Raw genomic sequence first — 20,655 nt, 5'->3', positions numbered from 1 at the left:
ATAGATGTAGGGCTATTCAGATTATCTATTTCTTGCAAAAGCTTTAGTACAGTGGATCTTGTAAGGAATTTGTCCAGTTTATGAGCGTAAAGTTTTTTATAACATTCCCTTACCTTTTTAGTATTTTGTAGACTTTATAGTGCTTGATATTAGTAATTTGTGTCTTCTCATTTTTTTTCTGATCATTCTAATTAGAGGTTTATTTATTGGTCTCAGAAATCATCTTTTTAATTTCATTTTCTATTTTCTTGTTGTCTGATCTTATCCTATTTTCTTTCTTTTACTCCTTTGGGTTTCATCTCTTCTTTCTCTAATCTCCTAAGGTGAAAGCTGAAGCCAGCGATTTGACTCCAGGGATACAATTTTATTCTATTCTGATTTTTAAATTTCAGTACTTTAAAGATGTTGTTGCATTGCTGTCTTGTTTATGTTTGCCATGAGAAATCTGCTTTCCTCATCTTTGTTCCTCTGTAAGTGTGCTTTTATTATCTCTGGCTGCTCTTAAGATTTTCTACTTATCATTTGTTTGGGGCTAAATGATTATAATGTGCTGTGGTGTATTTTTCATCTTATGCTTGTGTTTCTTGAGCTTAGATTTATAGTTTTTGTTGAATTTTCCAAAGTTGACATTATTTCTTCAAGTATTTTTCTTTCCCCCACTCCCTTTACAGGAACTCCATTTATTTATTTATTTAAAAAAAAATTTTTTTTTTTTTTCAACATTTATTTTTGGGACAGAGAGAGACAGAGCATGAACGGGGGAGGGGCAGAGAGAGAGGGAGACACAGAATCGGAAACAGGCTCCAGGCTCTGAGCCATCAGCCCAGAGCCCAACGCAGGGCTCGAACTCAGGGACCGCGAGATCGTGACCTGGCTGAAGTCGGACGCTTAACCAACTGCGCCACCCAGGCGCCCCTACAGGAACTCCATTTAAACTTGTATTAAACTCATTAACGTATTGTTTACTTTGAAAGCTTTTCATTTTTTCATTTAAATAGTTTCTATTCCTGTGTCTTCAAGTTCACTAATCTTTTACTAAGTGTAATTTGCTTTAATTCCCATTCAGATATTTTTCTATTTATACATTCATCTTGGTTTTTATCTCTGTAAGTATCATTTATGTCTTTTTTATATCTTCTGTTTCTACTTAACTTTTTGAACCTATAAGATATTCTGTGTTAATGTTCTTGTTTGCTAATTCTTATGTTTGTTATGTCAATTCTGTGTCAATTTTGATTGTTTTATCACCTCATTATGGGTAGTATTTTCCTGCTTTTTTAAATGCCTTGCAATTTTCTTTAAGTTTATTTATATTGAGAGAGAGAGAGAAAGCACACGTGCATGCCAGGGGAGGGGCAGAGAGAGGGGGAGAGAGAGAGAATCCCAAGTGGAGCCCTATTTGGGACTCAAACTCATGAACTGTGAGATCATGACTTGAACCAAAACCAAGAGTCGACTGCTTAACCATTTGAGTTACCCAGGCACCCCAATGTCTTGTATTTTTTTTATTGGATTCTTGACATTAAAAAAATTTTTTTAATGTTTATTTTTGAGAGAGCATGGGTAGGAGAGGGGCAGAGAGGGAGGGAGACACAGAATCTGAAGCAGGCTTCAGGCTCTGAGCTGTTAGCAAAGAGCCCAACACAGAGCTTGAACTCGGGAATGGTGAGATCATGACCTGAGCTGAAGTTGGACACTCAACCGACTGAGCCACCCAGGTGCCCCTGACTACTTTACTTTATAACCACTGTTCTTATTTCACAGATGAAATATTTTCTTCTTATCTGAACCATAATTGTTAACAATTAGTCTTTCTTCCATTCCTTCCTCAATGCTGACTTTTACAACCCCCTTCTCTCTCCCTTTTGTCTTTGCATAAAGGGTTTCCCTCCCTTCTGTACCTCTGCCATTTTATCTCCCCCAATTCACATACAGGCACCTCAATCCTGCCAAGCTGTCTCCCTCCAACTGTGGAGATCCTTCTGCCACTCTGCAGATCCACTTCCTGGGTGTTCCAAGTGATCTGACCTTAGTACAGCTGTGATGGAGGGATGAGGAAAATCCCGGTCACTCCACTTCTCCACCATAACTCCCTTTGTCTGATTTACATTTTAATACCATCATTCTACTTTAAGGATAATGGATTATAGGGTTACAAGAGCGGTAGCAAGGAGACTTGTTAGGAGGTCATTATATTAATCTAGAGCTATGCTGTATAATATTATAGCTACTGGCCGCATATGGCTATTTAAATATAAATTAAATTAAAATAAATTTAGTTCATTAGTCACACCAGCCACATTTCAAGTGTTTAATAGCCACATTCTGTCTAGTGCCTACCATATTAGATAGCATAGATTATAGAACATTTTCATCATCACAGAAAATTCTTTTGGATAGCACAGGTCTAGAAGAGGGTGATTTTGGCTTGGGGTAGTATGGAACTATATGTTGGAATAAAATAGATTTGAAAAATGTTTTGGAGTGAAATGGCTTACTCATGTGATGAATCAGGAATAATTCCAAGGTGTTTAGCTTGTGTGGCTGGATGGATGAGGCTGATTAGGGAAGGAGCCATGTAGTTAGAGGGTTTTTGGGAATCATATTGTGTTTTTGCCATGTTATATTTGAGGTGCTTATTATCCATGTGCTTATGTCTAGAATGCAGATCTAAAGAGTTTCCTATTCAAGGGAAAAGGCATAAGTTAGATATATAGATTTGGAAGCGTATTGGTCTGTTAGGACTGCAGTAACAATACTACAGACTGGTGATGTAAACAACATTTACTTTTCACAGTTCTGGAGGCTGGAAGTCTAAGACCAAGGTATTGGAAGGTTTGGTTTCGCCTGAGGCTTCTCTCCTTGGCTTCTGGATAGCTGCCTTCTTGCTGTGTCCTCACATGGCCTTTCCTGTGTGTCTGTGCTTCTAGTGCTGTTGTCTTCTTCTTATAAAGATCAGTTGTACTGGATTAGGGCCTAGCATTATAACCTCATTTAACTTTATCTTTTTAGAGGGCCTATATCCAAATTGTCACATGGTGGGGGGGGGGGTCAAGTCTTCAGTTTAAAAATTTTGTGGGGGACACAGTTCAGTCCATAACAGGGACTTAAGAGCATACAGATGTTATCTAGAGCCAAAAGTGCTGAGGAAATATGTGTGTAGGGAGGTAGGGATAGCCTAAGGTCAAGCCTAGGCATAGCAGCATGTAGAGGTCAAGCAAGGGAAGTGGACCCGGCAGTAGGGGATGGAAAGAAGCAGCCACTGAGGCAGGGGCAAAAAGAGAGAATGTGTTACCCTGGAGCAGAGGAAAGTACTTCAGGACAAAGTATTTTTTCACTTGTGAAGAGTGCTGCTGAGGCTGTGGGGAAGGTAGTATATGTGTTGTAGAATGTATGTAGAGTATAGAATGTTGGGGAACTGAAAGAAGAACAGAGTGGCTGGAATGTAGTGAGTGAGTATAGTAAGAGATGTATTTGAAAAAGTGGTTGGGGGCCTTGAAGACTTTGAAAGTGTTAGTTTTAATCTAAGAGGGATAGACTTTCTGGAAGAGTTATGGAAGAGTTTTAAGCAGTAGAAGGCAAAACATGATCAAGATTTGTGTAATTAAAAAGATCACTCTGGTGGGGTGCCTGGGTGTTAGTTGGGCATCTGACTTCAGCTCAGGTCATGATCTCACAGTTGTGGGTTCGGGCCCCACATCAGGCTCTGTGCTGACAGCTCAGAGCCTGGAGCCTGTGTCAGATTCTGTGTCTCCCTATCTCTCTGCCCCTTCCCTACTTGCTCGCTCGCTCTCTCTCTCTCTCTCTCTCTCTCTCTCAAAAATAAATAGACATTAAAAAATTAAAAAAAAATCACTCTGGCCATTCATTGTAGGGAGAACTTTCTGGAGGAGGAATCAATAGGTCATAGTCACTGGTGGGTGCTAAAGGGGTGGTATGAGAAGAAGGTGTCCAGGCTGGATGGCTGTGTGCTTGCTTTATTGAGGTGAGTGATATTGGAAGGGAGATGATGGCAGTTGGGGGAACTCATGAATTCCCTCTTAGACCTTTTTTATTTGAGATGCTAAGAGATATTTAGAGTAGAATGGTAATTCTTTCAAGTCTAAGAACTTTTTTGTCAAGTAGAATTGGGAAGAATTTGAATGCCTGTGTTCTAGTCTCAACTTGAATAAATGAAGCAATCTTAAAATAGATACATGGATTATAAAACAAGAGGGTCACAGTTATTTAAGGAGCTCTTAAATACCAAAAAGTACTGGCAAATATTTGCATATGCTACTTTCAGTCATTTTTAATAAGGAATTTTTAATAAGGGAATTAAAAAAAGATGGCTAAGAAAAGAGTTACTGCAAGTGATTTTGTTAGGTGTAAACTTGTTCTTCGTAGGACTAAAGGTTATGGCATCGCTTTAAATATCTTGAATATTATATCATTGACTAATGGAATAGACTGACTTAAATAATAATGAATTTTCACATAATATTGGATTATGCATATTTTTTCTTTGCTTATCATTTGGAAAGAAAGTATTCTTTCGGTTTTGACTATTTCAGAGATGATCAAAAATAGGAAACTTTAGGTAGTGTTTATTGAGTACTACTTATATGTAGAAAATTATGCTGTCAAATACTTTGACTTGTATGGCAGTAAGATGTGAAAATTTTGAAAAAAACCTCAAGTTAGCACAATTTAATAGCAAATCTTTTGTGATTTTGATTGCATTGGGTAGTATTTAGTTTAGTAATATTTTTAGTATAGATTGAAATTCCGGAGAGAGATGGCCATCTGATCTCAAAGAGTTCCATTCTTTTTTTCATTTGAGTCGATATCTCTTTCCATTATTTTATTACAGGACTCTTCCCTGATGTGGGTGGAGGTTATTTCTTGCCACGACTTCAAGGAAAACTTGGTTACTTCCTTGCATTAACAGGATTCAGACTGAAAGGAAGAGATGTGTATGCAGCAGGAATTGCAACACATTTTGTGGATTCTGAAAAGGTAATTGCTTGGATGATTGCATTTTGTGTTGTTAGAATAATTCCTATTGTACATGGAGGCATTATGAGTGGTTGAGATCACAGGCTTTTGGTTAGACATGGGTCTGAATCCAGGATCTGCCGCTTAAAGCTGTGTGACCTTTGAGACAGTATTTAAGCTCTCCAATCATGTTTCCTTATGTGCAAAATGGAGAAAATTATATCTGGATTCAGGGCTGTTTTGCCTGACACCGTCAGTGCCTAATTTTTAATGAATAATTACACTTTGGTCAAAAAAAACCCACACCTTCTTTAAGAAAACCTAATATATAAAGATTTAAATTTATATATAAAAAGATAGGCTTTTATAAAAACATTTTTGAAAGGTCTTCTCAATTGTGAGTTTCCTTACCAGTGCATTTAAGGGTTCCATTTGTAAAATAGTCTTAAAAACTTTTCTAAAGGGTATCTGTTGCAAGGGACACATGTTGCTTATCTGTCTCTTCTTTTTAACAATGCGGCCAATTTTCTTAGCACAGTATAGCATAGTGGCAAAGAACTGCAGACAGACAGATTGAGTTTAAATCCTAGGTTGAATTTAGCTTCTTTATCACCCAGTTTTCTCATTTCCAAATGGGGATGGCAGTTTCTACCATAGTAGTTGAATCTCGTTGTGGTAAATGTAAGAGAAAATCCAATTCAATGTGGTTTTGCCTCAGAATTCCCAATAAGAGATTTGGGATTTATTCTGCTTCAGCTGGCTTAGCTCACTCTCATTGAACTGGCTTATATCACCCTTGAACCCGAAAGTGGGTTAGCCTGTATCAACTAGCCCACTTTGCTAATGTGCTCCATTAATGTGTTCCATTTCTGGAACTATGGGGTGAACTTAGCTTTCCAGGATGCACATAGCTCTCTAAATGAATATCTGATCTTGAAGGAGATGTTTTGGGATAGGAGAAGGAATATTATAAAAAAGTACAAAGTACAGGGGCATCTGGGTGGCTCAGTCGGTTGAGTGTCCAACTTTGGCTCAGGTCATGATCTCGCGGTCCGTGAGTTTGAGCCCTGCGTCAGGCTCTGTGCTGACAGCTCAGAGCCTGGAGTGTGCTTCGGATTCTGTGTCTCCCTCTCTCTCTGCCCCTAACCCACTCGCATTCTGTCTCTGTCTCTCTCAAAAATAAATAAACATTAAGAAAAAAAAATATAAACTACACAAAGTTGAAAATTGTTTCCTGTACACTGTTAGGAGGGCCTTCTATCACATTTACTTGAAGTTTCAGATCTTTCTCCATGTTATGGGCATCCACAGTCACATTGAATAGGGGGCGGTCCCATTCTTCTCTTTAGGTGTAATAGGAAGCAAACATAGGAGTCCATTATCTCTTCTGGAGGGACAATCTTGAATAGAGCGGAATTTAGTTAAGGATGGGAGACAGTGCTAATGCACAACCTATTCCCTTCTCTGTCATACAGAGAAAGTACTCAGTGGATTGAAAGGAGGGAAAACTTACTTCTAAGAAGGGACTGGAAGTTTTCCCACAGAGGTTGCAGTTCAGCTAAGCCTTAAGATGAGTTTTGTCAGGAAAAGGCATTCTGGATAGAGAAAATATGTAATGAGCAAGCTCATGGGCAGGAAAGCATTTGGTATGTTTTGGAAACAATAAAAAGTCCCATTTGTTGAGCTTAGAACAGGTATGTGAGGGATATAGATGGAGAGTTAAGTGTGGCTGTATGGTATAGCTGTGCATTGACTATAGTAGCCATTAGTCACATGTGGCAATTTTAGTTAAAATTTGTAATTCAGATCTTTGGTTGCAATACTGCATTTCAAGTGTCTAATAGCCAGAGAGAAACAAAGATGAATGTCTCTCTTTCTCCTCTTTATTTTCTTCCATCTTTATCCAATTCCTTGCAAGGTATGTGCTGTGTGGGAATGTGTGTGGATTCAGCTTCAGAGAAAATTTCCTTCACTGATTCAGCTGAAGAGAGCACATCATAATTTTAAGACAAGTATTTTTAAAAAGAATATAAGGTTTCTAAAAAAAGTCTGTTTCTTTTGGGTTTCAAGTGTTTTCTTTTTTTTTTCTTCTTTTAGTTGGGCATGTTAGAAGAAGATTTGATAGCCCTAAAATCACCTTCAAAAGAAAATATTGCAGATGTCTTAGAAGCTTACCACACAAAGGTAATCTTTCAGTATTCTAACCTCAGATTTTAATTCATGGGGAAGAGGGAGTGATTAAACAATTAGCAGTTGCTGGATATAAATATGCTGAGATTAATTTTCTTTAAAGCTTGATGGAAGGATCACTGCTTCACAATTGTTAGGATAGTCATCTGAGAAGACGACTTCTTTGCTGCACAACTGCACAGCTTATCTTCTCATTGCTGGTGAATATCAGTGCATAACCTTGTGATTGGCCCTTGCAAGGGCTTTTTACAGTGCACTGTGACATGTCTGTAATGGATGGTTCAGTGTTGACCCTGTTGAGCTGCTAAAGTGAAACTCTGGTACATATCTAAATATAATAATGAAATATATCACAGTGTCACTTGTAATTCCTACTTATGTTATTTAACTTTCTTTTAAGAGCCAAAACTCTAAAAATGTTATATGACTTTTTATTAAACTTGATGGGTTGAATACATGCTCCCTTCTAAAACCCCACTTAATTGTAATGAAGGAATAAATAAGGTGCAAATCCACAAAGAACAGAAAAGGAGAAAGTGGCAGGCATGAGATGTCAATATTTTGGAAGGCTGAAAACAGAAGGATGAGGGCAGCTACTTTAAATTTATTTATTTATTTAACATTTATTTATTTTTGAGACAGAGAATGTGGACGGGGGAGGGTCAGAGAGAGAGGGAGACACAGAATCCGAAACAGGCTCCAGGCTCTGAGCTGTCAGCACAGAGCCTGACGCGGGGCTCGAACTCACGGACCGCGAGATCATGACCTGAGCTGAAGTCGGACGCTTAGCCGACTGAGCCACCCAGGCGCCCCTCAAGCAGTACATTTGAAGAAAAAGAAAAAAACTATAGATGTTGCCACTTGAAGACTGTCTCCACCTCCCCCCCCCCCCCCCCGCCTCCAGGAAACATCCAGGTCTTTGCCTGATATCTGTAATTCTGTAATGCTTCCGACAATTGATAATCCTATAACTACGATTGACTTTACACATAAAGCTACTTAATTGTAATACTTCACACTAAAATTTTTTATGCTAAGTGTAAAAACAAAGAAGGCACTTGAAACAAGCAGACAATGCAGGGAGGAGAAAGAGAAAGAGGGAGGAAGGAAAGGAAGAAAAACTATAGCTGTTAAAACTTTTATGGTTCTGATAAGAGGAAAATATTTCATCTGTGAAATAAGAACAGAAGTAAAGTATTCAGGGACGTCTGGGTGTCTCAGTTGGTTGAGCAGGTCATGATCTTGTGGTTTGAGAGTTCGAGCCCCGCATTAGGCTCTGTGCTGACAGCTCAGAGCCTGGGGCCTGCTTCAGATTCTTTGTCTCCCACTCTCTGCTGCTCCCCCACTCATGCTCTGTCTCTCTCTCTCTCAAAAATAAAAATTAAAAATAAAAGTAATAAAATAAAGTAGTCAAAGAATAAAAGAGAAGTGTGCTTAACAAAAGGGAAAAACCTCACAACAGATTAGATTAAAATTGAAGGTGGAAGAAAACTGTAACAAGACAGAAAGGTTAATAACATGGAAAATGAAGAGAAAGGAAGATTAGAGGTATTATTCCAGGAGGTCTAATATCTTATTATTAGGAATTCATAACAGAGAAGTGAGAGGGGAGGAAATCTTTAGAAAAATAGTATAAGAATTTTATCCAGAACTCAAGAACATGAATATGGATTCACAGAGCCCCTGAATGTTCAGTGCTGTGACTGTGAACACAGAGCACATGAGGATTTCACCAGATTTTTGTCAAAGCATTTGACAGTCTCTCATGTTGGGTAAATATAGCATGAATTATAGTGTGTGGGAGTTGAAGGGCCTTATCAAACAGTTCTGTTAAATTTGAGGGTATTAGTCTATAAATAAAGTCATGTTGGCCTTTTTCAGTTTTTTAGAATTTTTCTCAGTGAATTGGATGAGACTTGACAGCATTTTGATCAAATTGACTTGAAACTAAAAAAAAAAAATTAGGTGAAAGAATATGGATTAAAAAAATCACTCCCTATGTTTTCCTTTACTCTCCCACTACTACCACACTCATAACACTTTTGACACCAAATGTGTGTGCACACATCAAGCAATTCTCTGCAACACCAGATGGATGTCCAGTAGTCACTTTTAATCCTAATGTTGTCTACCTGGAGTTAGCATCAGATACCACACCCTAATGTCTCAGTCCCACAAAACCGACCCCATTTCAGATGCCAGTCACAAGTCCCAACTTGTCACTTCTGACTGGTTGGCCATAAATTGGGGTTCTCATGACCCCTTCCTTGGGTTTGATAATTTGCCAGAATTTCTCATAGAACTCAGGGAAACAGTGTTTTGGGCTTATTATAAAGGATACAGTAAAAGATACGAATGAATAGTCCAGTAAATGGTACACAGGGCAAGGTCTAGAAGGGTCTCAAGCCCAGGAGCTTCTGTCCCAGTGAGGTTGGGGTGTACCACTCTGCCCACTTGGAGATGTGTTCACTAACCTGGAAGCTCTCCATCCTCTTGGATTTTTATGGAGGCTTTATTACGTACTCACTGTTGATTAAACTATTGGCCATTGGTGACTGAACTCAGTCCACAACCTCTTTCCCCTCACTGGAGATGGAGGGAAGTGGGGAGGTGGTACTAGTGTGGGGGAGGGACTTTCAGTCTCACCCTCTAATCACTGGTTGGTTTCCCTGGAAGTCAGCCCTTTCTTTTCCAAAAGTCCCCTCATTAACTTGAACTCTAGTGTGGTTGGAAGGGGCTTGTTATGAATAACAAAAGACCCATTTCACCTTTATTTTAGGAACCCAGGACAAAAGACCAAATACTACAAAACGATGCCCTGTTTAGAGAAATTCCAAGGTTTGGGGGAGCTAAGAGCCAGCAACAAAGAACAAATGTATGGGCAAAGACTAAATATGTATTTTTTTATATTTTTTTAAGATTTTATTTTTAAGTAATCTCTACCTCCAAGTTAGGGCTCAAACCCACAACTCCAAAATCAAGAGTCACATGCTCTACTGACTGAGCCAGCTGGTTGCCCTTGTATTTCTTATTTTAAATCACAGGATCACAATAGAGATAAGTGAAAATTTTGAATTTCCATCCACAGTACCACATTTATAAAGTATAGCACGGGAGAAATGTAGCCTACAATGGGACTGGTTTAAAAAAAATAGCAGCTGGGGCGCCTGGGTGGCGCAGTCGGTTAAGCGTCCGACTTCAGCCAGGTCACGATCTCGCGGTCCGCGAGTTCGAGCCCCGCGTCGGGCTCTGGGCTGATGGCTCAGAGCCTGGAGCCTGTTTCCGATTCTGTGTCTCCCTCTCTCTCTGCCCCTCCCCTGTTCATGCTCTGTCTCTCTCTGTCCCAAAAATAAATAAACGTTGAAAAAAAAAAAATTTAAAAAAAAAAAAAAAAAAAAATAGCAGCATAATAGAACTGCCTGAAAACTAACTCAGGCTTAGTCTTATTAGTAAAAGTGTTGTACCCAGAACAAACAAGGATATGTGGAGCCCTGCTATACTTTGCTATGACCCAGTCATACCTGTAGCTAATGTAGAAGGACTGGACCTGGTTTGTGAGGGAACACAAAACTGTTCTGTGTGAGAAGAGAGGTGGAAGTAGGATTAACTAGCACTATAAACAGGAAAGGACTAGTTTGGTCCAGAATAAAAAAAAAAAAATCCTAATTGTTCAATCCTTTGTGAGTTCCTTCCTGAGGTACTGTTTTCTGTCCCTGGAGGTCAGCGCTACAGAGATAACAGTCATGTTGTAGGAATTTCCATACCAAATGGAAATTTGGACAGGATGATTTCTCAGGTCCCTTAAAATGCTTAATTCATTGACATATTTTAATGATGTAGCATATATAATGAATTCTACATAAAAATACAAGAACATATTTTGCCTTTCACACTTTTAAGGCCTACTCTGGAAAAATACAGTCTGGATTTTCAGTTATTTATGAGCTTGTTGGATATAATTTGACTGAAAGTGATAATTTGACTCAAAGTGTATTATTAAATTTGATGACATTTTAAAGGATTTTTAGAAGATTTGGGTTACTTCAAGTTAATTATGAGATTTTTTTTTTCCCCAAACAGTCCAAGATTGATCAAGACAAGTCTTTTATACTTGAGGAACACATGGACAAAATAAACAGGTACTTAAAGAGAGGTCTTAGTATATTTGTTCTTTTGGAAGGACTGTATTAAATTGAATTTGCTAACGTTATTACATTGTGTTTGGAAATGCACTGAATTCTGAGATTAGATAGCATAGTGCTTTTATTTTCACTTTTTAAAGTAGCTTCTTGCTTACTCTTTCAGAGGGATTAAATCCATATACTTTATCATGCTGATTCATTTTAGTGCAAAACATCTTTTTTTAATGGGAAAGAGGCTAGAAAATAACAATTGAATTATCTTTTATTTTTGTAAAGTCATTTTTTACAGAGTTCTTATGAAGCTGATCAGCCAAGAATTTTTTTGTGCAGTGACTTGAGAGATTGACAGACTGGCTTAAGGAACATAAGAGGAGGAAAATTACTGGAAAATAAGACATCTACTTCTAATTTTAGAAGCATCAGTTTTTCACAGTTACAATATTTATTTACATATAATAGAGCAAGAAAGCAAAAAAAAGAAAAATTTGGCTTTGTGTTGAATTAATGAAAGCAGACTGCAAACACCCAGAGAAGCAGTGTTTTATTTCATCATCCTGTAAAGTATCTTGGAAATTTTTTCATTATTGAAATGCAGTTTGGGGAAAGCCTGTGTTTATATTCATTGCTATTTTGGAAAGAAGAAATTGCTTGCAGATTGGTGAAATCATGTGTTTCCTTTTTTATAGTTGCTTCTCAGCCAATACTGTGGAACAGATTATTGAAAATTTACAGCAAGATGGTTCATCTTTTGCCTTAGAACAGTTGAAGGTAATGTATGGATCATTTCTGCTCTGAGTGTGGTGGATTTTGTGATAGGGAAACCTCCTTGAAGGGCATCAGATCTCCATGGTGGTGACACTGCACAGTTTTTTGTTTTTTTTTTTTCCTGAGCTCATTTGAGCCTCAGAAAGCAATTTCACAAAACCTTTATCTATACCCAAGTGTCTTGTCTACCTGCTGGATGTTTATAGCAAAGCTGAGCTGTTTTTAGGTCCTGTGACTGTAACAGAGACTTCAGTAAGCATGCTTCATCTCCCTGTAGTCCTCCTTGTCCTGGGGAGAAACATTTAAGGACATTTTTATTAGAAAGGCTGGGTCATTGGAGAATAGTCTTCTTATAATATATTGCAATTTGTGCCTTTAATCTATATATTCTATTTAATATGCAGCAGATCAATATATGGTCTTTCTAAGCAACAGTGATAAAAATAAAAAAAAAATGATCCTTTTCAAACTAGTAAGAGGCCCCATCCATAGCCATGGCTGAATTTTAAGCAGTGTTCGTCAGTGTTAGGCACACTTTGATCTTTCTACAAGGTGACTCAACAGGTAACAGCAGAAGAAAAGGTGTTTTTGTATAAAGGAGTGCACACTGGATACTGATGTGCTTGGAACTACAATATGATTATGAAACTTGGAATATTTCAGACTTCTACATAAAGGAAAGAAAAAAAGTGTTCCCTTATACTTTCTTTTTCTTTTTTCTAATTCAAATCTTAGTTAATATACAGTGCAATATTGGTTTCAGGAATAGAATTCAGTAATTCATTACTTACTTATAACACCCAGTGCTCATCACAAGTGCTGTCCTTAGTACCCATCACCCATCTAGCCCATCTCCCACCCACCTCCCTCCCTCCATCAACTCTGTTTGTTCTCTATCATTAAGAGTCTCTTATGATTTGATTCCCTCTTTTCTCCTCCCTGTCTTCCCATATATTCACCTGTTTTGTTTCTTAAATTCCACATATGAATGAAATTATGGTATTTGACTTACTTTGCTGATTGACTTAGTTTGCTTAGTATAATACATTCTAGCTCCATTCATGTCATTACAAATGGCAAGATTTCATTCTTTTTGATGCCTGATACTCCTGTGTGTGTGTGTGTGTGTGTGTGTGTGTGTGTGTGTGTACACCACATCTTTTTTATCCACTCATCAGTTGATGGACATGTGGGCTCTCTCCATAGTTTGGCTATTGTTGATAATGCTGCTATAAACATCAGGGTGCATGTACCCCTTTCAATCTGTATTTTTGTATCCTTCAGGTAAATACCTAGTGCAATTGCTGGATCATAGGGTAATTCTATTTTTAACTATTTGAGGAACCTCCATACTGTTCTCCAGAGTGGCTGCACCAGTTTGTGTTCCCATCAACAGTGCAAGAGGGTTCCTCTTTCACTGCATCCTTACTAACACCTGTTGTCTCTTGTGTTAATTTTAGCCACTCTGACAGGTGCCAGGTGGTATCTCATTGTGGTTTTGATTTGTATTTCCCTGATAATGAGTGATGTTCAGCATCTTTTCATGTGTCTGTTGGCCATCTGGATATCTTCTTTGGAAAAATGTCTATTCATGACGTCTGCCCATTTCTTTACTGGTTGGTTGTTTTTTGGGTGTTGAATTTGATAAGTTCTTTATAGATTTTGGATACTAACCCTTTATCATATATGTCATTTACAAATATTTTTTCCCATTGTATAGACTGTCTTTGAGTTTTGTTGATTGTCTCCTTCTCTGTGCAGAGAAGATCTTGATGAGGTCCCAGTAGTTCATGTTTGCTTTTGTTTCCCATGCCTTTGGCAACATGTGCACTAAAAAGTTGCTCTAGCAGAGGTTAAAGAGATTGCTACCTGTGTTCTTCTGTAGGATTTTGATGGTTTCCTGTCTCACATTTAGCTCTTTCATACATTTTGAATGTGTCTGGTGTAAGAAAGTGTTCCAATTTTTCTGCATGTTGCCATCCAGTTTTCCCAACACCATTTGTTGAAGAGACCTTATTTCCATTGGATAGTCTTTCCTGCTTTGTCAAAGATTTGTTGATCATATAGTTGTGGGTCAATTTCTGGGTTGTCTATTCTGTTCCTTTGATCTATATGTCTGTTTTTGTGCCAATACCATACTGTCTTGATGACCTCAGCTTTGTAATATAGCTTGAAATCCAGACTTGTGATTCCTCCAGTTTTGTTTTTCTTTTTCAGGATTGCTTTGGCTATTTGGGGTCTGTTGTGGTTCTGTACAAATTTTAGGATTGTTTTAGCTCTGCGAAGAATGCTGGTGATATTTTGATAGGGATTCCATTAAGTGTGTAGATTGCTTTGGGCAGTATAGACATTTCAACAATGTTTGTTCTTCCAATCCATGAGCAAGGAATGTTTTTCCATTTCATTGTGTCCTCTTCAACTTCTTTCATGTCTTCTGTAGTTTTCAGAATACAGATCTTTTACCTCTTTAATTAGGTTTATTCCTAGGTATCTTATTGTTTTTGGTGCGATTATAAATGGAATCAATTCCTTGATATCTTTTTCTGCTGCTTCATTATTGTTCGAAATGCACCAGATTTCTGAACGTTGTTTTTATATTCTGCAACTTTGCTGAATTCATGCATTAGTTGTAGCAATTCTTTGGTGGAGTCTTTTGGGTTTTCCATATAGAGTATCGTGTCGTCTGCAAATACTGAAAGTTTGACTTTTTCCTTGCCAATTTGTATGCCCTTTATTTCTTTTTGTTGCCTGACTGCTAAGGCTAAGACTTCTAGTCTTAAATAGTAGTGGTGAGAGTGGGCATCTTTATTTTGTTCCTAACCATAAGGGAAATGCTTTGTTCCTAACCATAAGGGAAATGCTCTCAGTCTTTCCCTGTTAAGGAAGATATTAGCTGTGTGTCTTTCATATATGGTCTTGATGATGTTGAGGTATTTTCCATCTGTCCCTACTTTGTTGAGGGTTTTTGTCAAGAATGGATGCTGTATTTTTCAGATGCTTTTTCTCCATCTATTAACAGGATCATATGGTTCTTATCTATTCTTTTATTAATGTGGTGTATAACATTGACTGATTTGTGAATATGGAACCAGCCCTGCAGCCCAGGAATAACTCCTACTTGATCATGGTGAATAATTCTTTTAATGTACTGTTGAATTCACTTTGCTGGTATCTTGTTGAGAATTTTTGCACCCAGGTTTATCAGGGATATTGGCCTATAATTCTTTTTAGTGGGGTCTTTGGTTTTGGAATCAAGGTAATGCTGGCTTCATAGAATGAGTTTGGAAGCTTTCCTTCCATTTCTATTTTTTGGAACAGTTTGAGAATAGGTATTAAATCTTCTTTAAATGTCTGGTAGAATTCCCCTGGGAAGCCATCTGGCCCAGGACTCTAGGAGGTTTTATATTTGTTGGGAGATTTTTGATTACTGATTGAATTTCTTTGCTGGTTACAGGTCTCTTCAGATTTTCCATTTCTTCTTTTTTCAGTTTTGGTACTTTGCAGGTTTCTAGGATTTTGTCCATTTCTTCCAGATTCCCCAGTTTGCTGGCATATAATTTTTCATAGTATTCTCTCTTAATTTGTATTTCTGTAATGTTTATTGTGATATCTCCTCTTTCCTTTGTGATTTTATCTATTTGGATCCTTTCTCTTTTTGATAAATCTGGCTAAAGGTTTATCAATTTTGTTTATTCTTTTAAAGAACCAGCTCTTGGTTTTGTTGATCTGTTCTACTGTTTTTGTTGTTGTTGCTGTTTCTAGATTGTTTACTTCTGCTGTAATCTTTATTATTTCCCTTCTGCTGGCTTTAGGCTTTCTATACTCCTTTTCTGGCTCCTTTAGGTGCCAGATCTTTGGGCACCTTTCTTGCTTAGGTGCAAGATTTGGGATCTTTCTTGCTTCTTGAGATAGGCCTCAATTGTAATATACGTTCCTCTTAACACTGCCTTTGCTACATCCCAAAGAGTTTGGACTGTCATATTTTCATTTCTGTTTGCTTCCATTATTTTTTTATTCTTTAATTTCCTGGTAACTCATTCGCTCTTTGGTAGGATACCCTTTAACCTCCATGTATTTGAGGGCTTTCCAAATTTTTTCTTGTGTTTAATTACAAGTCATTGCATTGTGATTTGAAAATCTGTATGGTATGATCTTGATCTTTTTATATTTGTTGAGGGCTGATTTGTGACCCAGTATGTAATCTATTCTGTAGAATGTTCCATGTGCACTTGAGAAGAATATATATTCTGCTGCTTTAGGATGAAATGTTCTGAATATGTTTGTTAAGCCCATTGGTGTAATGTGTCATTTAAAGCTATTGTTTACATTGGGCATCTGGGTGGCTCAGTCATTTGGGCATCTGACGTTGGCTCAGGTTATGATCTCGCAGTTCGGGAGTTTGAGACCGTCATTGAGCTCTGTGCTGACAGCTCAGAGCCTGGATCCTGCTCCGGATTCGGTGTCTCCCTCTGTCTTTGCCCCTCCCCAGCTCGCGTGTGTGTGCTTGCTCTCTCTCTCTCTCTCTCTCTCTCTCTCTCTCTCTCTCTCAAAAATAAATAAGCATTAAAAAAAATTGTAATAAAAAACAACACCACCAAAGCCATTGTTTTCTTGTTGATGATCTTCCTTGTTTAGGTCATCTGCCCTTTGTTGTAAGTGGGATGTTAAAGTCCCCTGCTATTATTGTGTCATTATCAATGAGTTTGTTATTAATTGATTTATATATTTGAGTGCTTTCAAATTGTGGGTATAGTTACAATTGTTAGCTGCTCTTGATGGATAGACCCCTTAATTATGATATAATGCCCTTCTTCATTCATCTCTTGATAAAATCTTTGTTTTAAAATGTAGTTTGTCTAATTATGGCTATGCTGGCTTTCCTTTGATGTCCATTACCATGATAGATGATTTTCCATCCCCTCACTTTCAATCTGCAGGTGTCTTTAGGTCTAAAATAAGTCTCTTGTAAGCTGCATATAGATGGATCTTGTTTTTTTATTCATTCTGAAACCTTAGGTCTTTTGATTAGGGCATCTAGTCCATTAACATTCAGAGTGATTATTGAAAGATGTAAATTTAGTGCCATTGTGTTACCTGTGGAGTTGGTGTTTCTGGTGATTCTCTGGTCCTTTCTGGTCTTTGATGCTTTGTTGTTGTTGTTGTTGTTGTTGTTTTGTTTTGTTTTTTTGGAGGTTGGGGGAGGTTTCTGTCTGTACCCAAAGAGTCCCCCTTAAAATTTCTTGCGGGGCTGGCTTAACGGTCACAAACCCCTTTAGTTTTTGTCTAGGAACCTCTGTCTCTCCTTCTGTTCTGAATGGCAGCCTTGCTGGATAAAGCATTCTTGGCTGCATATTTTTCCCATTCAGTACATTGAATATTTTCTGCCACTGCCATCTGGCCTGCCACGTTTCAGTGGATAGATCTGCTGCTAACCTTATGTGTTTACCATTGGAGGTTAAGGACCTTTTGTCCCTGGCTGCTTTCACAATTCTCTCTTTATCTTTGTATTTTGCAAGTTTCACTATGATATGTTGTGCTATTGACCTGTTTTTGTTGATCTTGAGGAGAATTCTCTGTGCCTTTTGGGCTTGAGTGCCTGTTTCCTTCCCCAGGTTAGGGAGATCCTCAGCTATAATTTGTTCAAATAAGCCTTCTACCCCTTTTTCCCAATCCTCTTCTTTGGAGACTCCTATGATACCTATATTGTTTCGCTTGATGGAATTGTAGAGTTCCCTAACGATCTAATAGTTTTGTTTCCTTCTTTTCAGCTTCATTATTTTACATAATTTTATCTTCTGTATCACCTATTCTCTCCTCTGCTGCTTCATTCCTCATTGTGACTCTATCATGTTGATTTTGCATCTCAGTTATCACATTTCTTATTTTAGCCTGACTAGTTTTTAGGTCTTTGATCTCTGCAGCAAGGGTTTTTCTGGTGTCTTCTATGCTTTTTCAAGCCCAGCTAGTAGTCTTAGGACTGATGTTCTAAATTCTTGTTCAGATAATATTGCTTATGTCTGTTTTGAGCAAGTCCCTGGCTAGGATTTCTTCTTGACCTTTCTTTTGGGGAGAATTCCTCCATCTTGTCATTTTGGCTAAGTTTTTGTGTTTTGCATGTTTTGAAAGCTTGTTACGTTTCCTGCACGTGAGAGTAATGCTACTACATTAAAAGGGGGTCATACACTGTCCAGGGCCTGGCACTTCAGGAAGTGTGTCTGGTGTAAACTGTGTATACTGTACTGTTGCAGATTGGCTGTGCTTTCCCACTGGTCAGTCAGCTGCAGAGCTCCTCCTTGCTTGGGGGTGGGGGGGGGGGTTGGACCTTTAATTCAGTGTGCTTTAATTTGTTTGTTAAAATAAGCCTGGGGGGGAAAAAAGGAAGAAAAAAAGCCTGATAAAAAAAAGAGAGAGAAGGAAAAGGAATGAAAGAAAAAAAAAAAAAACAGAGTCAAAAAATATGATACTGATTCCAAAGGAAAAGGACGGAAAAAAAAGAAAGGAAAAAAAATCCTGATAAAAAAAAAAAGAGAGAGAAGAGGAAATGTAAAAGACAAAAATGTATAAGCCTGATTCCAAAAGAAAAAAAGAAGAAAGGAAAAAAAAAGTAAGCCTGATTCTATTTCCACCAGAACTGCAGGTGATGCTTTGAAGCATTTGATTTTCAGTGCACTTGGTACACGGGGATGCTTACTGTGCTGGTCTTCTGGAGGAGAGGTCTGCATGCTTTGGCTCAGAGTCAGTCTTGCCCCAGTAAATAAGCAGTTGCCAGGCACAGGAGGCAGTGGGGTTTAGTGTAAGCTGGTCCCACCTGCACTGGGGACCATTGTGTTGCCCTTTGAAGTACCACCATGTTGGTGTTGGGGGGGGTGGGAAATGGTGCCACCCTACTGTCTTTTCTCCCCCTCCCCCCGCTATTCGGGAAACCTTCACAGAATAGTGAGGGCAGTCACCTGGCCCTGAGCAACAGCTTTCCTGCATTTTTTTTCTTTGGTGCACAGCTGGGATCTAAAATGCGAAATCTTAAGGGATTTGACACAGCATGGACCACCCCCCCCACCCCAGAGTAGATCCTCTCCATACTGTGTCTGACATCCTTTGTCCCAGAAAAATAGTTCCACACCTGTGCGGTGCGTGGGGGTCTGGGGTGTAGCACCACTAAAAGCAGTAACAAGGTTATATGCTTTCTGTGTGTACCTCTGTCCCCTACCAATGAAAGGCCTTTTGCTGGCACCTTCCAGAAGTACTCCAGGAAGGGGAATGTTCTTTCCCAGTGGACCTTGGGGATCCCTACACCTTGCTTGCACTCTGGGTCCAGCTCCCTCTTCCCCAGGAGCACACACCACAGCTCTGCTCCAGAGAAAATCATGCACTTAAAAACCTCAGAGTTTGAGCTCCACATGGTGTTTGCAAAAACAAAAACAAAAAAAACCAAAAAACTGTGACACTCAGTACCTCTTGCTCCTCTAGTCCATGGTCCAGAGAGGTTTTCCTCTTGTGTGGACCGAGTGCTGCAGTCTCTCAACCCCTCTATCATTCTCTCCCTTTTGTCTCTCCATGGAAAGGGTTCCTTCTCCTCCTCAGCACCACAGTTTTTCTGTCCTGCAGTTCACTTCCACACACCATGCACCTGCCACACTGTCTCCCTCCAACCACAGAGATCCTTCTGCCACTCCGCAGTTTAATTTCCTGGGTGTTCCAAGTGATCTGACTTCGGTACAGCTGTGTTTGAGTGACCAGGAAAGCCCAGGGTCCCCCTACTTTTTCTCCTCCATCTTAACTCTTCCCCCCCGCTTAGACTTTATTTTTTTAAATTGTTTTTCAATGTTTATTAATTTTTGAAAGACAGAGAGTGTGAGTTGGGGAGGGGCAAAGAGACAGGGAAACACAGAATCTGAAGCAGGCTCCAGGCTTCGAGCTATCAACACAGAATCTGACACAGGGCTCCAACCCACAAACCATGAGATCATGACCCGAGCCGAAGTCAGATGCTTAACTGACCGAGCCACCCAGGCGCCCCTCCTTAAACTATAAAGAAAAGGTGTTTTAGCTCTTCCTTATCTGATAGTATTTTTCATATAATTTTAGTGTTTCAGTTGTCAGAAAACTTACAAAAATTTAAAGTTTTACTTGTGAAGATGGAAATATTTCTGCATTGTTACTATACTCTTAAGGTGGAAATCTTAAGTTAGTCTAGGGTCTTATTTAGTAATTACAAGTCTGTTAGCATTCAAGGATAGGCATAAATTAGAGTAGGTAGACCAGCCTAATTCAAAAAATTAATATCACCATTAACTTTTAGGAATGTTTGCATAAATGTGAATAATCATTTTATATATCAAGGATTCTGACTTTAAGCTGGTTCTCTTGTTTCCAGAGCAATATAGAAACTAGTATTCCTGTTTTTGTTTTTTCCCCCAGCAATGGGGCCCAATTAAGTATGCACTTAGCAATTTCATTTGAAAATAGTCATGTAGCACCTTACCTTATAAGTTAAATGATGTCACTTTAAAGCAGTACAGATATGCAACTAGACATATCATTTGAAAACCACGAGCCTAAGCCAAAATCAAGGCATAGAACT

At 38.6% G+C, this 20,655-nt stretch overlaps 1 protein-coding gene across 5 annotated transcripts in view; it reads left to right on the top strand.

Annotated features, from left to right (window-relative positions):
* Positions 1-20,655, top strand: part of HIBCH (3-hydroxyisobutyryl-CoA hydrolase) — a 95,804-nt gene that overhangs the window by 60,599 nt on the left and 14,550 nt on the right. For 4 of the 5 annotated variants that reach the window (XM_043577309.1, XM_043577306.1, XM_043577305.1 and 1 more), the window contains 5 exons: positions 4,853-4,998; positions 7,075-7,161; positions 9,947-10,042; positions 11,248-11,306; positions 11,996-12,077. In XM_043577309.1, the coding sequence (XP_043433244.1) occupies positions 4,853-4,998; positions 7,075-7,161; positions 9,947-10,042; positions 11,248-11,306; positions 11,996-12,077 (470 nt within the window). The remainder of the gene's footprint in view (positions 1-4,852; positions 4,999-7,074; positions 7,162-9,946; positions 10,043-11,247; positions 11,307-11,995; positions 12,078-20,655) is intronic. The other variant, XM_043577307.1, reaches the window with a different exon arrangement.

This window comes from Prionailurus bengalensis, chromosome C1, assembly GCF_016509475.1.
Source record: "Prionailurus bengalensis isolate Pbe53 chromosome C1, Fcat_Pben_1.1_paternal_pri, whole genome shotgun sequence".
NCBI classification, from domain to species: domain Eukaryota; kingdom Metazoa; phylum Chordata; class Mammalia; order Carnivora; family Felidae; genus Prionailurus; species Prionailurus bengalensis.
This window is presented reverse-complemented; position numbering and strand designations above follow the sequence as displayed.